The sequence below is a fragment of the Marmota flaviventris genome, chromosome 3, assembly GCF_047511675.1.
Source record: "Marmota flaviventris isolate mMarFla1 chromosome 3, mMarFla1.hap1, whole genome shotgun sequence".
Taxonomy (NCBI): domain Eukaryota; kingdom Metazoa; phylum Chordata; class Mammalia; order Rodentia; family Sciuridae; genus Marmota; species Marmota flaviventris.
Window position 1 is genome coordinate 17,418,730 of NC_092500.1, and position 17,672 is coordinate 17,436,401.

Sequence of the window (17,672 nt, forward strand, 5' to 3'; positions counted from 1 at the left end):
TATGAAGCCACCCTTTGTCAAAACAAATTATAATATCAGAAGTACTGAAGATATCTTAGAAGGGGCATCAGAATAAGTAATTTTAGAAGAAGTCACTGTAAGTACACAACAGAGAACCAAGAAGCATGTTACTTGCTTTCTGTTGGAATAGTGCCCTGGGCATCTCCTTACCGTATTATACTCTCCTTCAATGATTTCCTCACTATTGGTGGACTGAGCTGTCACCCTGAGTCGGCCTGGTGTCCCTGCTTCAATTTGTTCAATCTGCAAAAGTGATAAAGTTTTGATAGATGTTTATTAAGGAAAATAATTGTCTTCCCTGTCAATCTGGCTAACCCAAAGTTGAAATATAAAATCTGGCTTAAAAAGCATTTTATATCCCAATTACCTCACCTTCACATAATTAGGATGATATGAGATTCTTTTATTTAGCCCCTTCTTTGTCACAGCTTAACACTGCTTCTTAGAGAGGCTGTTTTCAAATAGTAAAGTTCAGAGGGAAAAACAGGTTTTTTTAAAAAAAAAAAAAGCCAGAGAATGTACAGGCCAGTCCCTAAAAATCAGACCAATATCTCAACTGCTTTTCCCATTTCCTATCTCATAATTCACCCAGAAGCTTTCACCATGGGAAAGTCACTACTGCTCAAATTCAGAGATTCCCTTCTGACTTCAGATCACTGACAACAAAGAACAGGTACTGAAGTAGATTATTAATAATTTTAATGACAGCTAGCAAGCTGTAAAAACCATAGTGGCAAAGAGATGTATGTGTTTCAATGGCTGTTAAGGAGGCAGAAAGGAATACATCTGTGCTACAGCAAGAGAATGAACATACCAACTTATTACAGGAAGGTGTCAAGGCTAATCCATTCTGGGTAACAATGACATAGAGGCACTGCCACCTGGAAACTTCCTCAAGTCTGTAGTTAACCTACTGTCTCTGAGTAACAGCCAATCATGGGCTTTTATAAAATATTTCCTGGAAGAAAACAATAAAACCACCTGCAATTTCTGCCCTACCTTTAAAATATAATCACTCTGTTTGGGAACATTCTTCAGGGTCATTTTACTTTTGACATCAATAACAGTAAAGATTCTCTTCTTGAATTCTCTTCCCTTCTTATATAGTTAAATCTCTTTTGAGTGCACTGGAAGTCTCTCCTGTTTAAACTAAAATTTCTCATCTTTGGAGAGGAATTCAATTGGTTCATATCTTATATTTGTTTCAAAATGGTAGGTAAAGAGCCTCATCCTATCGTTGCCCTTATTCACTTTGTACTCTAGCCAGGCTTTCTCTGTATCTAGACCAATTTTCCTCCCCAGAGCCTTTCTGTATACATTATAACCTCTGACCAAAATGTCCTGTTCTCCCACCTCTTCACAAAAGGCTCCTTCCACTCAGTACTTTACAGTACAGCAATAATTCACTACCCAGGCACTTTGATAATACTATTTAAGGAGGCACAGTCCACCAGGTTTTCAAAAGGATCCACAAACTCTCCAACTTTTAAGAGATTACACAGGAAGATTAACTTTTCTACCAGCAAAACCCACACATTCAGTTGTTTCTTACTCACAGCCTTAATGCAAATGTAGCCATCTACTTCCTAGAAACAGCAGACTTGCGATCCCCACAACAGTACTATGAAATGGATTCCCTTAGACTTCTTTTTATGCCAGGTACTGTTCCAATGGCTTAAAAGTTAGCTAATGTAATCCTCACCCAGAACTCAGAGATAATCATTATCTTTCTCACTTTACAAAAGAAACCGAGGCTCACAGACATTAAATGAACAAGTCATGTGGAAACTGACAAGATTTGAATATGGGTCATTCTTATCCCAAAGCTCATACTTTTACCCATCAGCAAAGAGACCCATGGCCATACAAAGAACTCAAGTCAAGTCACTGAAAGAGGAAACAAATAGCTAAAATTTCTAAACTTGACCACAATAGTCTATCCTGCACTAAAGGAAAGTATCACTAACTTATCCATTTTGTCACTCTCATATATCAAAACATTGTGGTAATGTTAACAAGGTCTCAGGTATAATTTGGCATATTTTAGGCCTTTGGAAATAAAGATCAAATGACCAAAAAAGAGCCCATAAAATGAAATGAAGTTAACTGTTTCCTGGAAAGCCAGAGTGACATAGTACATAATTTAATATATCACATACCCAGGGAAAAATGTCTCACAAAGAAAAACAAAGTCAGCCTACCCTTGAACCCTTATTTTTAAATCTCTAGTACATATGATGAAATAAAATACAGCAGACCAACATTATAAAAGAATGCAAAAACGGAAAGTTTTAATCAAGAAAGTACCAAAAGAGTAAGTTGACAAAGGCAGGTATTATTAATCCGTAAATAAGAGCAGAGTTATTTAAGCAGTGGGCAGGTACAAGCTTATTTCAATATATAAAAGGTGAGGAATCAGGACTCCCGAAGGTTTATAATGCCCAAATGATGTTTCCACTACCCAACCCTAACCCTCTGTTTGCCTTTCATCATGAGTACAAAATCAGTAAACCCATAGTCAACCCCACTTACTTTAATTGGTACAAACTGCTTTATAAACTTGATACCATGTTCTTCCATGTGTTCACCAATTTTATTGGCCATGTCCTGGTCAAATCCTCTCAGGAGAATGGACCGCACCATAACAGTGACATCCAAACCAATACCAGCAAGAAATCCAGCACATTCCAAAGCGACATAGGATGCTCCAACCACCAGGGTCTTACCCGGGCAGTAAGGTAAGGAAAATAGATCATCACTGAAAAGAATTTAAAGGGATAGGGAAAGAAGAAAGAAAATATAGAAAAAGGTTCATATATGAATAGTGACTAAACCAAATAAGAACAAGAAATTATTAATATTATAAACATTCAATTAGCTACACATGAGAAGTTTTTATAAAATCTTAAGATATTCTCCCTTTCTTGCTAGTTTCTTTCAGAGTAGCTCAAGCCCAGTTGCTAAACAGAGCAAACCATTTACTTCCTGACAACATTCCAACCTACACCCACATGATTTAACTGCGTGAAACACATAATACAGTTGCAAACCCAAACCCCACCTTCAGCTTCTGTCAAAGGTAAAAAGCCTATGTTATTTCTCTCTTGGAATATCGATTATTAAGAGCAGAGAAAACAGGGTGTGGTGGCACAAGCCTGTAATCCCAGCTGCTAAGGATGCTGAAGCAAGAGGATCGTGAGTTCAAAGCCAGCCACAGCAAAAGCGAGGCCCTAAGCAATTCAGTGAGACCCCATCTCTAAATAAAATATAAAACAGGGCTGGGGATGTGGCTCAGTGGCTGAGTGCCCCTGAGTTCAATCCCTGGTACAAAAAAAAATAAGTGAAGAAAAAGGTGAGAAAATTTTTCAAAATCTTGTTTTTATAATATTAAAATAAGTATAAATATGAGTAAAACATGATGAAAATCTTACAGTTAAGAGAATACATAAGTCATATAAGATATCATTAAAGCATTGTTAAAAATGAGTTTTTAACCAGGCGCATTAGTGCACACCTGTAATCCCAGCAGCTCGGGAAACAGAGGCAGGAGGACAGAAAGTTCAAAGCCAGCCTCATCAACTTAGCAAGACCCCAAGCAACTCAGTGAGAATAAGAAAAAGGGCTGGGCATGTGGCTCAGTGGCTAAGGCCCCTGGGTTCAATTCCTGGTACCAAAAAAAAAAAAAGTTTTTAAAATATGAAAATCAGCAGTAGAATGACAGACTTCATTACCCTATATACCTGTGTGATTGTGTTACTGGTGTGACTCAGCACCATGTACAGCCACAGGAATGAGAAGGTGTGCTCCATTTGTGTACAATGTGTCAAAATGCATTCTACTGTCATGTAAAACTAATTAGAACAAATTAAAAATATATATAAAAAGCAAGCTGGGCAAGTAGCATGGGCCTATAATCCAGGTACTCAGGAGCCTGAGGGAAAAGGATCACATGAACCCCGGGAGTTTGAGACCAGCCTGGGCAACATAGTGAGACCATGTCAAAAAAGACAGGAAAGGAGGGAGGAAAGAAGGAGGAAGAGGAATGCTGGAGGGAAGTGGAGGGAAGAGTAGGGTAGGGTATCTGTTGAGACTAACGTTTGTGCCCATTCCCCCCACCAAAATTCACATGTTGAAGTCCTAGCCCCCAAGAGAAGATGGTGCTAAGAGGCGGAGTCCTTCATAGGTGATCAGGTCATGAAGGCGGAGCTCTAGTGTCTTGATGAAAGACAGAGAGCTGCCTGTGCAGCTTCTACCAGGTAAGAACACAGAAAGAAGATGCCATCTACAAACAAAGCAACAGACCCTCAGCAGACACGGAATCTGCCCACACCTTGATCACCTGACCTTGGTCTTCCCAACCTCCAGAACTATGAGAAATGAATTTCTGGTATTTCAGCTACCCAGATTAAGTTAGTTGTTACAGCAGCCCAAGCAGACTATGACAGCACTTCCAAGACAGCCATGACAACATGTGCCACCTGGGCTGCTCTGGATGAGGCAGAGATAATTTCAAACACAAACAAGAATGTATCTATATACAAGTATGTTAGCAGTGATGTTAATATTGACTTTAAATGGCAGAATGACCAATGCTTGTAGTTTTCAATTTTAAAAACATTTGTATTTAACCTTACCTGCTGATGCAGTACTCCTTGTCCCCGGGGATGCCCAAGTAACGTGGCCTTTCACCAGTGGCAATGAGAAATCGCTCTGCTGAATAAAATTTTTCTTTGCCTTTGTTATTTGTTGCCTACAAAAGAACCCAATACATCAACTCTAATAAGTAATGAGTTCTTAAAATTAACTTAAAAGTTAACAAAGACTTGTTCTTCAGTGTTTCATTTGAGCCACATAAAAATTTGATGATTCATTAAGAAAGAGATATTAAGGTCACAATGCTAGCAAATGATAGAGCCAAGCCTGAAATCCAGGTAATCTGGCCCAGTATGCTGACACTCCACCACACCCCCACAGACGTCAAAATCACCAAACTGGACAGTCTGGGTCACAGTGACTTGCACTTTTATTATAATACTTTTAATATTATAACTCTTTTTCTCCCCAGCACCAACCAAAGCTTAAAAAAAAAAAAAAAAGTTACAGAGGATGCTGCTTTTATAATTACCTTAATCCTATGAGGTCCGATAAATTGCCCAAAAGCGTTCTCATAGACCACCTTTTTCTCCCGTAGAGCTACACGGTAGCCCCAGTTCAGAGAGCCAATGTGATTCTGTACAGCTTCTGTCATTTTTTCCCAGTCATGTTTAACTGTGTAAGAAAGTAAGACATTTAGCTTTTCAACTGCCCAACAAACATATGAGTTTCTCAGTAACTACAAACATGGAATAAAGAGAGTAGAGCTTGTAGTCTACAAGAAGAGGTTCTTCATTTTGAGCACATGAGCTACCTTTTCATTTTCAATATTCTTTCCCTTTTAGAAGACCACCATACATTTAATATAATTAATGCAAGACTTCCTGCCAAGAGGACTATGTGCTTGGGGTGGAGGACGCTGCAGGGAACCTGGACCAGCCAGCCTGCCTGCCTGTCAACCAGGAATGGACAATAGCATACCTCACCCCATCTAACTGCAACAATTACCAAACTCTTTTTATGTTCCTCTTTCTTTCTTCTTAACTAGAGTACTGTATCCAAAGTTAATCCCAGACATATACCATTGGTGGTCACAGTGATTGAGGGATGCCCCTAACATTTAATGCCCAGCCAGCCAGTGATGCTAACTATTTTTCTTCATCTACCACAGAGCTGTCCAGCCCAAAGTGCCAGTAATATCACTACCACAGAGAAACAATAAGCTAGGTCAAAGGGAAAAATCATGTCTGAAATTTTATAAGTATAAAACTACTAAGTGGATTGTACTCTGCTAATCCTATAGGAAAGACCATATTCTAAAATAAGACATAGTTAGAATTAGGTAATAGCACCAATAAATTTCATGATTTCAATGACCAAAATTCAAATTCAATGATTAGACTCAACACTTCTATTAAAGCCTTCCTTTTGTGGCTTAGGCCCAGTCTGATTTCCAAACTCCTCAAATCTCTTTTCCCTACATAGGTTCCTTCACCTTGGGGAACAGCAGATAGCCACCCTTAGCCTCAGTGTCTAGTATGATTGTACTCAAACAGAAGGAATTTCAAAAAGTCTGGGATACCAGTTTTGGATTCAGCATTAAAGCACTTGATCTGCTCCTATGGTCTTGGTCTTGTGGTCCCTTCTGAGTGTCTTGTAACATTCAGATTCCCACCTTATATGCTACTAGTGGTAACTGGACTCTGGGACATACATGGAACTCCAGTTCGCTAGGGTGCCCTGCCTTCTGATAATACCCCAAACCCACCACCTATCAGTGTTCCCAAACACTACCAGGACCCTACACACCCACACTCTGTCCACCTACTGGCATAGCCTCAGCATCTCTCCTAGGCCTCCTGATACCATTGGCTGTTCTACTAGCCGAAATGCGTTGCTAAACCTCTAGAATGCAGATTCCAGCAGGCAGGCAGAATGCATTTGCACCTAAGTGTGCCCTTCTGCACACAGCAGTGGATCTTAGTCAAATCTCCTAGTTTACTCTCTTCCACTACAGAGAGCCAGGCCACACCTTAGGTTGAACTACAGTAACCATACTAACAGAACTGCGTCATCACTTTTAACATGTCGGGCACATCTTCTCACTTAAGCCTCAAAGCACCCCAGGGAGCAGGAATTACTCCTGTTATATATCCAGGAAAACAAAGACAGGAATACCAAGGTCACACACCCATCAGTGGCAGTCACATGCCATGTAAAACACCAGGTATATGATGAGGATATATCCCCAAATTCTGCAAGCCCGACTGTGAACAATGATCTTATTTTCTACATAATGACAATGGGATCCTAAACCTTTTCAAATACTTCAATTTTAAAACACACATTTCATTCTTGAGCATAAAAGTACTCAAATGGATAACCCTAAGCAATATAAAGCCAACCAATCTTCCAGAAAGGACCAATTCATCCAGCTTGAATTACTGAGCTCAAAATGTTTTTTTAGGATCTATGACTTTCTCTGTGTATCAGTTTGAAACTTTAGGAAAAAGGCAGATCTCAGGTCTGGACCTGCCAGCTGTGGGGTGACTGTCACTCTCCTGGTCATGAGATTCAGCTGTTGGCTTGGTTCAGGTCCCTGTCCTCCCTCAGCATGCTGGGTGCTATCTGCAGTGTCAGACACAGTGTTTCTAGAAAACAAAAGAGCTGTTGTTTGATCAAGGACATGAGATTAGATGTGTTCCTATTCTAAAAATATAAAATAACACTTCAAAATTCATTTAGTAGGAAGCACCAATCAGTAGCCTCTCTAAAGGTTTTGGTCTCATTTGAAAAAAACACCTCCAAGTTTCTTTCTAGCTCTAAGACCTAGTGAAATAAAGTAATGTTTATCTGCATCTCTTTATTCCTCGCCACAATTATTTTACCACCAAAAGGAGGGAGGATAAGCACTGTTTCCTCAGTGGTAGATCCTGACAGGCACAGTATGCCATTTTATTTCAGAACAAAGATTTGATGAGAAGGGCTGAAGCAGCAAGCATTCTCTACTGAAAAGTGCAAGAATTGAGTGTAGTTCTTCAGCTGTTCTCAAAGACTCTGGAGTTGCTGCTGCTGACAAGCACAGGAATCGTGAGGTTAAAACAGAAAATCACGTATTTCTATCTTAAAAAGACCTTAAGGAGGAAGAAACACAAAGGAGGTAAGATAGTTAAATCAGTTGGATAAATAATGTATAAAGGATAGACAAATTTGATTTGATTCAAGTTTTCAAACCCCAGGAAATTCAGGGAGTCTGAACTGTGCTAGTATTGGCTCCTTATTATCTTATTTGTTGTACATTTATTAGTTTTTTATTCTATAACTAGAAATAAATAAAAAATATGCATGGCTATTTCATATTGTTGTTACATTACAGCCACAGAAACATTCTTTTGCTGTAAAGATCTGTCAATCTGCTAAGTTATACATCATTCCCTACCTGATTGCTTAGTTTATTACAATTATTTTTAGTTGGTCCCACTAATAGAATCCACATTCAGCAGTGGCCTATTCTTTTCTTTTTCAAACGAATAACCAGTATCCTTTAAAGATTCTAAAGTCACATTACATAAATTTCCCTACATTCTTAACTACATTAAGCAATCCTGTTCCACTGACTACATTATTTTTTTTCTTAAGAGTTGATAGCTAAAGACTAACATCAACAAGTACTACACACAAACCTGAGTGCTGGACACTATATAGATGATTAATACTCCTGTTATCTAACTTTCACCAGAAGAATTTCTGGAATTAAAAAAAAAAAAAAAAAAAGACAGAAAGAAATCCAGTCAAGAAAAGGAAGAAAAACCATGTTGCTAACTGGATGTGTTCACAGCAGTGTCCAGGAGGGGAAGGGCGCTACCTGGCAGGCCAGGCAGGAATGACCGCCTCCAGACAGGAGTGAGCAACTTAGAGAGGAGAGGGAGAGGGCAGAGTATGGCAATTAGGTATCAAACTCATGCTTCCTAGGTCAGCTGAGTTTACTCAATTCTCTTTTCTTTAGGCAAAAAAAATTAAAATGGGGTTCAGAACAAAAAAATGAAAAACTCTCAGGTCTCCAAAAGCTGTGCACAGAAAGCAGACTTGAAAGGGTCCCAGGAAACAGGTGATACTGATCTAAGAAAATCTGAATAATTCATATAACTGTACCAGGCCTCACTTTATTCTTCCACCAAAGAATGCAATCTACTTTCTAAAGTCACAGATTCCTTCCTCAATTTGTCTAGGGTTTCTAGAGAATTCTAAGTATTTTTAATGCAACAAAGTCTAAATGTTCCCTCCAAAACAAACAATACCTCTCCTAAGACCTGCTTTGGAGAAAAATTCAATAGCTTCAAAACAAAGCCCATCAGATACGATCTGCACTTCCTTCACATTACAAACACTGTGTGACCTCTTTCACACACTGGGAGATTCATTTGAAAGAATTCTAGGTTTCTAAGTAGAAATGCCATATTAAATATCTGTTCTTACTATACTATGTAGCTATCTGACAAAGGATAATTGCAGTGACTTTGTCAACGAACAAATGTAAACAATAAGAACAACTTCCAGGGTGTTTGCTAGCTTCACATTTCCAGATAGCAGTTCAAACCCCCAAAAGCACAAACAGAAGAGGAGCTTTCTCACTCCCATACCATTGTCCTCAAAGTTCCAGCCATAGTTGCGAGAGTCTTTCAGGGCTTGTCCTAACAAAGCTGCTTGGTGCATTAGTTTTTTAGGTATGCAACCCACATTCACACACGTTCCTCCAAGACCTGCAACAACATTAAAAATTAAAATTTTACTATGTGCACACACCCCCCATCCTTACCATCAAACCCATATGCAGAAATGACCAAGAGTGGTTATGCTAAGCATGGCTTAACTGCAGTGGTTCTGAAACCACACACAAAAAACTGTTAACTTATGTGCATTTTATTTTCTTAAGGAGGCTTTCACTGGATTCTCCAAAGGACTCATGTCCCATCTCCCTCACCCCTACCCCTTCAAAATAGCACAATATCTCTAAGCTTAAACAGCACTGTGATAGCTTGTTTCCCATTAAAATAAGATGAAGGCAGGTGGAGAGGTTGCCAAAATAAAATCAATCAGCATGCAAGACAACACTGGACTTCGAAGCTCAAAGCTATGTCCTCTAAGAACACTACCAAGAGTTCTGTGGAGGTAGGCACTGCAGGGTAAGGGACATACCTAGTACCAAGAACAGTGCCCAGCACAGGATTGACATTTAAGTTTTTGCTAAATGGATAAATGAGAAATTGTGATATTGCCGTACCTAGATTTCTGCTTCTTGCCTCCTTCTTATGCAAGCAGCCAAGTAATCTTCATAGAATTTACCTACTACATTACTCTCCTGCCTTAAACTCCTCAAAGGTTTCCCACTATGCATTGATTAGTTCAAAGTTCTCATCTTGGCCTGCAAAGCCCTCATGCTACCTCCAGGTCCTACCACTCATGCTAGAAGGATGAAGGGCTCTTATGTACCTCAGGGCCTTTGAATGTACCACTATGAAACAGAGAAAAGCGGCCTGGAGGGTATGCCTCAGCTTCTGGTATAGGGAGTTCATTCTTACTTTTTAAGGCTTTGCCTAACTGCCATCTCTTCAGTAGCCTTCCTTGATAATTTTCTCAAAGTCAAAACTCTCCTTTACCCAGTTCTTCTCTATCCCATTATAAAAAAAAAAAAAAAAAAAAAATTTCAGGACCACTTATCACAATTTGTGAAGTCCTTGCTTGTTTTTAATCTTCACACCAAAATGTAGGTGCCACAGGGGGCAGAAATTTCTTTCATATTGTGACAATCTAAGCTATATTCCCCAGGACACTGGTTCTTAAATCATCAGAATTTATTTAATCAATGAATAATAAAAATAAAATTCCCCAAGACAGAAGCAGCAAGGCTGCCCATTCTGATTCTAGTTTTTATTTGAATGTAGAAAGTGGATTTAAAACAGGAAGTTTTAAAAGGTTTTACATTTTTCACTTATTAACCCCCTAAATACATTAAACTGCACAAATGTTTACCATAAGGCATAGCTTGTGCAAAAGGTTTCTATCTTGGCTATGCTAAAGAACCTGGATTTTTTAGCATTTAAGCCAAGTCACTTTAACTTGGCTCAAATGAAAGAGATATGCTGTTGGTTTTTGTTTGTCTCAGTGGGTTTTAGGAGCTACTTAGATCATTGCTAGGGAAAAACTGACTTCTACAAAACCACTTCTGAACTACTTTAGGAGCTTACCCCATCTAGTTCCAAGAGGGGTTGGAGTGACAAAATCCAAGACCATAACCTTCTTGTCATATTTGGCTGCCTCCTGGAAAACAAAATTACTAAAATGAGTTGAAAGAGTTAATATAATAAGTGGGCAATGGGCTGCTAACATCGATGTTGTTTTATTAAGCTATAATGCCTAAGGCATAACCAATTATTTATACAAGGGAATTTCATGTACCATGACTTTTCAACTCCAAGATAAAAACTAAGATCCTCAGATAGGCCAGGTGTGGGGCTCATGCCTGTAACTCTAGCGGCTCGGGAGACTGAGGCAGGAAGATCTTCCAAGTTCAAAGTCAGCCTCAGCAACAACTTAGCTAGACCTTAAGCAACTTAGTGAGACCTTGTCTCTAAATAAAATAAAAAAAAAGGACTGGAGATATGGCTCAGTGGTTAAGTACCCCTGAGTTCAATCCCCAGTACCTTAAAAAAAACACACACACACACACACACAAAAAAAAAAAAAAACACTCAGTTGTGAGGGCAGCTTTAAAGATTAGGCAGATTCCAGTTATAAAATCGTTGGAACTGGATAGAAACCCTAGAATCCTCTTACATAATTCTACTCAAACAATAGTAGATTAAGCAACAATCTGAAAAAAAAAAAAAAAAAGTGGCCATTCAAGTGCTACAGAGCTGGTACAGCCAATTTATTGACAGCTACAGCCCTTCAAAGTCTCCAAATATATTTTTTGGGGAATGAAGACAACATTCAGGTTCATTTGAGTAACTTCTGCCTTTCTCGGGGACTAAGTTTATACGCTGGCAACTAAACCTCTAATGGTTAAGAGGACAGAGTCCCTGCGCACCACTTCCAGAGTAAATTACATCAGGTACTATTCCTGAATTGCTTTCAGCGAAGTGTCACTTCATGCTAGACACTGCCCTGCTCCTAATTTGGTCAGCTTCATGTGAATCTACCACCTTTCCTACATGACCACAAACTATACATTAAGGGAGTATAAACCACGTCATCTTTGAAAGAACCTGGTAGAAAGGATGACAGGGCTAAGGTCCTCACATGGGCAGTGGATCTAGGTTTAGGGCCAGGAGCCCCACTCCTAACCTGGACCTATACATCCTCTTCCCAGTCACATCCAGTCCTCGGTGAGAGGTTATTCTCTTGGATCACCCTCATCTACACTGGAGGCAAATACTTAAGTTTTAAAAATCTAGCTCTTCCTCTTCTTTCTTCTAGGGACACAAGGGATTGAGAACAAGTAAATCATCAAACTGAAAAAAAATCTAATACAAGTATTAATGATAAATATATTTGTTTAATTTCAAACCATTTCCACAAAACACCCTTATTAGCTTTGAAAGAAAAAAAAAAAATCAACCAAACTTAAATGAAAATGTGTTCTAAGCATGGGCCCAGTACTATATCAAGAACACGTATTTCAATTTGGAAAGGCAATTTATAATTATGGTCCCTTAACATGTACCACTCAAAGTTAATGTGAAAAATACAAAAGGGCCTCAAACCAATTACATAGAGGACGGGGGAACTGTCATAGACAGGAATACTCCAAACATAACCCAGATGATACACAACACAAGGAGCCTTGCCTTGGCAGCAGCCAGTCCTCCTGAGCCACCTCCAATGATGATAAGGTCGAAGTCATAGGATTCGGGAAGATCCTCAGAGCCATTCATTTTCAGTTGCTGTTGAAGACTGTCCTCACAAGCCTAAAGAAAAACAATGGAAAATAATTTTAATTTAACTTAAAAGCAACAATATCTAAAAAGTTTGTAAGACATTCTTCCTTTTGGAAAGCAAAAGGAATTTTCAAAGAAAAAAATGTTATTTGACTTCTATTATAGTTCATGAAGAGAAATATTCCACCTTCCTTCAAGCGGGGTCAGTGCTTGCTTGCTTTTGGGTTCCGATCCTGGAGGACTGGCTCCAGTCAGCGCCCTCTTGTGCCACACTCTTCTTTCAAGTGTTCGTGGAATACTTCTACATGGGGAAGTCCTGGCAGCACAACCAAAGCAACTTTGACCTAAACTTAGTTTGAGCATCCTAGAATTTTGAAACTAAATTTTAAATTAGGTTTTTAAAAACATTTGTACAGTGTGTTTTTAATGGAGCCATCAATATAGTTTAGTAATCATCTTTACTTTCTAAGTCAAACGTGCAGTGAATGGGTTAAAGTCTCAGACCAAGATAGGGGCCTGGTAAAGTGTGGGTAAAATTATTTCAATGTAGCAATTTTAAAGTCAGTCAAATATTTAAGACTTTTCTATAATTTTAGCTGAAGCATTAAAAATCTGGAAATTCGGATTAATCAAGTTATATATACATGCATGAATATGATATAATGAACCCCACTCTAACACAATTATAAAAAACTGTTTAAAAAGTTTAAAAGAAAAAAAAACTAAAAATCCAGAAAAATTGATTGACATTGACCTGCATGAAAAATATAAGAAAAGAAGTCTCTGCTTTTCAAGGTATCTTATGGTTGTTTTTACAGTATTTGGGATAGAAACTAGTGCCTCATGTATGCTAGGTAAATACTCAACCACTGCCAGGCATTTTAAATAAATATGGCTCTGTCTAGTTCAATCCTTTCATCTGCATATACTTGAAGTCTCCTATATTTATTTATGCTAGAGAAGCGCTCTACCACTGAGCCACAATCCCAGCCCTGAAGTCTCCTATATTATTTCGTTTTCATATTCTATGCAATAGGCTTTATAAATTTAGGTTTTTGACTCTCGATTCTCAAAAATCCAATCATTCTACTATTATTTCATATTACCTTTTATTAAAATAAAAATCTGTGCTAAGGAGAGGACTGAAAAAGCTGAAGAACACAAACAAAATGTTTTTTTAAACATAAAGTTTTAACCTTAATAGCCAAAAAATTCCCAAACTTACCAGCCCAGACTGCATATTTTTCTCCTGCCTACAATCAGGTGTAGCGGATGAAAGGCAGGACTTGGGGCCAGCAAAACAGGGTGCTTGGGATGTGGAAGGGGGTGCAGTTGAGGAATGTGGAAGAGGAGGCTCAGCCCTGCAGGTGTCCCCAGGCAGCATGCCAGGTGCACATGGTGACTCAGGGGCCAGAGGGACAGTCCAGCAACAGTGGGGACAAGACCATATCACCCTGATAGTCTGCACAAAAGGTCTAATGCCAGAAGCTGGTAGGCACAGCCAGTATTCATCAACTGGCATCATGGCTGAGGCTGCTCCTTCAATGCAGGGCACTGTGGGGGAAAACAAGTTGGTAATGACAGCCATTCAGAGCAAAGGACCAGAATGAGCTTCATGTAACAAGTGCTACTCCCTCAGTCTCACAGAGCAGGAGAATGACTTGCAAATAGACATAGCTGGATGTTCTTGAAAAAATAACCTCATTTTATCTGCATAGACTGTTGAATAATCGCTGTCTAAATGAAACCACCAATTCTGGGAAAGTCCTGCTTCCAACATACCTACCTAGTTCAACAAATGAAAGAAAATGTATCCTTGTGCTGAAAAGCTGAAAGTAGCCCTCACCAACTTAATCATCAGTGTTAGAAAAAATTCTGTTGCTGACCTGGGTTCTTGTATTTCAAGCTCAAAATCAAATTCTATCAACCAGTGCACAGATTTTATAAAGGCGGCACTGAGCAAGCATGAACTAATTTTTAGCTCTTGTAAAGTAAAATCAGTAACACAGGCCTTTTGTTGACCCTAGAACCAAACATTATGTTTTTAAATTTTAAACCAATTTAAAATTAAAATTGTTGTCATTCAGTTCAAGGTAAATCTCACCTGAAAGATAAATACGATAGAGGGCAGAGGGCAAGTTCTTCCAGGCAGCACAAGAGGGTAAGGAGTGGCATGAATGAGTGCCCCACTCTCCTCCAGCTACAAATGCTAGAAACAATGGCTGCTGACTGAGGGGGTGCATTCTCAAACCTGTCCGGCTCAGGACCCTTTTATAATCTGAAATTATTTAGGACATCCAAGAATTTTTGTTTATGTGGATTCTAGCTATTAACATTTACTACATTAGAGATTAAAACTAAGAAAATTTAAATTTATTAATTAATTTAAAATTAATATACCCACTGTGTGCTAAAAGGAACATTATTTTTGTTTAAATTAGTGAGTGACATTTTTAAATATCTTTGCAATTCCCTTTAATGTCTGGATTAACAACATTCATTATCTGCTTCCCTCCTCTACTGATTTACTGCAACATCACCTGTTGTGTAGTCTCTGGAAAACTCCACAGCACACTTGAGTGAAAAGGCAAGTAGCATCCTAGTATTATGAAAACAATTTTGACCTCAAAGTCAAGGGACATGTATGAGGTGATGTTCAAAGTTCAAAACAACTTAGAACAAAACACTTGAGTACTACCTTCTAACTTGGTTACATACACCCAAGAGGCTGCCGTTTTCTCACACATAAAATTAAAAACATGGAAAAAATTTTGAAAAATATAAGGAGTCTAGCATAATGGTTTAAGAACCATTATGACTTGCAACTTAAGTATGATCTTATGCTAGATGCTTAAATCCTCCTGCCTTGCTTTTCCTGTTTGCAAAAACAAGGGACTACTTCATAGGGGTTTGGGTGAATCAGACAATCCATGTAAATGCAGAACAGTGCCCAGAACACAGCAAGTCTTTAACATGGTAGCTAAATAGCAAGGGACAGTGGAAGTATTTTGTCGAAGTGGCACAGTTGGGTAAAAGAGCTAAACAATTTAGAGCAACATCCCAAATGTTCTAAATTGCTTAAATTTCATGTTTTATACCTCATATGCAAAATAAGCAGCCTGACTTTTCTTAATGCCATAGATGCTCATGTCTAGTCTATTAAAAACCCAAACAACAAACTCAGCAGTTTGTATAGAACCTATACCAGATCCAGCTGCTTATCTTCTTTGAAACCTGATGGCTGTCGGACTTGTACTGTAGCAGCCACTGGGATGTACCTCAGGCCTTTCTTGCTTTGGATTATGAACTAGGAAAGCAATAAAGGGAAACTGCAAGTTAAATGCTACAGGTTCTCTAGAAAAGACTAGGTCTATGACAGGGCCAAGGCAACAGATCTGTTTTTCCAAAGCCTTGACATTAAGAATGGTTCTTATATTTTTAAATGGTTGGAGAGGAAAAGAGTAATAATTCAAAATAAAAATTACATTAAATTCAAATTTTACTATCCACAAATAAGATTTTATTGGAAAATAACCATACCCATTTATTTCCAAATTGTCTATACTTTTCTTTTTCAATAGCAGAATTGATTATAGATTGCAACAGAGGCCACATAGCCCACAAAGCTTAAAATACTATCTGGCTTTTCACAGAAAAAAACTTGCCAAGCCCTGGTCTGGGGAAATTTTGAGTTTGTCAGTGGGTGGTAGTGGACAGAAAATAACAGCAACACTGAAGTGAGTGCAAATCAAAAAATCACCTCATTGTTCAGGGAAGGAGAGATGCTTCCTCTAAGGAGAAATTAGAAAGTTGGCTGTCCACGACCAATTATCTAGATATATAGCTAGCATATGACTACAATGTCTAGAACCATGGTAATGTTTCACCTGTACTCTGTGTCAAGTATTCTGGTAAATGACTGCAGGTACCACATTGATTACCTCCTTCCGGAGCTTTTCTATCCTATCTGAAAGTCAATTCAACCAATATCCCAGCAGTGTTTCTTTGGTACAACGGTCATTCACAAAAATGTTGCTGTCTTTTCCTCAGTGACTCCCCCGACATAAGAGCATGAATCCCTATAACCTGTGAATGTTACCTTTAAAAGGACTTTGGAGATGTGACTAAGAATCTGGAGATGGGATTTTCTAGAATTATCCCAGCAGGCTCAATGTAATCACAAAAGTCCTTGTAAGAGGGAGGCAGAGAAATGACTACAGTAGCTGGAGATGTGTTCACAGAAGAGACGGCACTGCCAGTTTTGAAAGTGTTCTGTACAGGTGGCCTCCAGAAATTGAAAAGACAAAGAATGAGGTTCTCCCTCAGAGCTTCCAGAAAGAACCAGACTTGCTGATGCCTTGATTTTGGCTCAGCCAACCCAATTCTGGTTGGACATCCAACCTCCAGAACTATAAGATAGTTAGTATTGCTTCCACTCACTGTTTGGTTACAGCAATGATAAATGAATATACCCTCTAAAATAGAAACACAATTTTCTGGCACCACTTTTTCTCCAGGCCTAGAGCAGTGTCTGGCACCATTTGTGCAGATTCCAGTTACTTGGCAATGAATTCTCCAGAAGACAGACAAGGGATCTAGAAGTATAAGGAGGACTGGGTTGTGCCTCCTTGGTAGAGCGTTTGCCTAGCATGTGTGAGGCACTGGGTTCTATCTTCAGCACCACATAAAAACTAAATTTAAAAAAAGGTATTGTGTCCATCTACAACAACAACAAAAAAAAAAAAATTTTTAAAAAGCATAAGGAAACTACAGTGAGTGGTGGTACCCCAGAATTTGTTGACCCTGATATCTGGAGAATGGGGCAATAACATGAGTGTCCACAATGAGACAGACACCATGCTGGAAGTTTTACACACATTACATCTCATCTAATCCTTATAGTAGTCCTCTAACTATTGTTAGATATCATTCCCATTTCATACCTAAGGGAGACCTTGAGAAATTAAGAAAACTGCCCACTAGCCAAGAATTAAACCGAGGTTTCAAATTACAAATCTATTACTTTTCTCACTGCACCACCATACATAGTAGTTCTTATTTCAAAGTATTTATCATAAATTTTTCTAATCTAAACCTTACTATTATTCTCACTTGGAAAAT

At 38.7% G+C, this 17,672-nt stretch overlaps 1 protein-coding gene across 3 annotated transcripts in view; it reads right to left on the reverse strand.

Moving 5' to 3' along the window:
* The window catches only part of Txnrd1 (thioredoxin reductase 1), a 58,982-nt gene that overhangs the window by 27,225 nt on the left and 14,085 nt on the right, over positions 1 to 17,672 (reverse strand). For 2 of the 3 annotated variants that reach the window (XM_027944302.2, XM_027944212.2), the window contains exons 2-8: positions 12,462 to 12,581; positions 10,860 to 10,932; positions 9,255 to 9,374; positions 5,147 to 5,289; positions 4,656 to 4,771; positions 2,554 to 2,779; positions 172 to 264 (exon numbers count right to left, since the gene is read on the reverse strand). In XM_027944302.2, coding sequence (XP_027800103.1) covers positions 172 to 264; positions 2,554 to 2,779; positions 4,656 to 4,771; positions 5,147 to 5,289; positions 9,255 to 9,374; positions 10,860 to 10,932; positions 12,462 to 12,548 — 858 coding nt within the window. In that variant the 5' untranslated portion in view covers positions 12,549 to 12,581. Of the gene's footprint in view, positions 1 to 171; positions 265 to 2,553; positions 2,780 to 4,655; positions 4,772 to 5,146; positions 5,290 to 9,254; positions 9,375 to 10,859; positions 10,933 to 12,461; positions 12,582 to 13,776; positions 13,807 to 17,672 lie in introns of those variants that run through there. The other variant, XM_027944123.2, reaches the window with a different exon arrangement.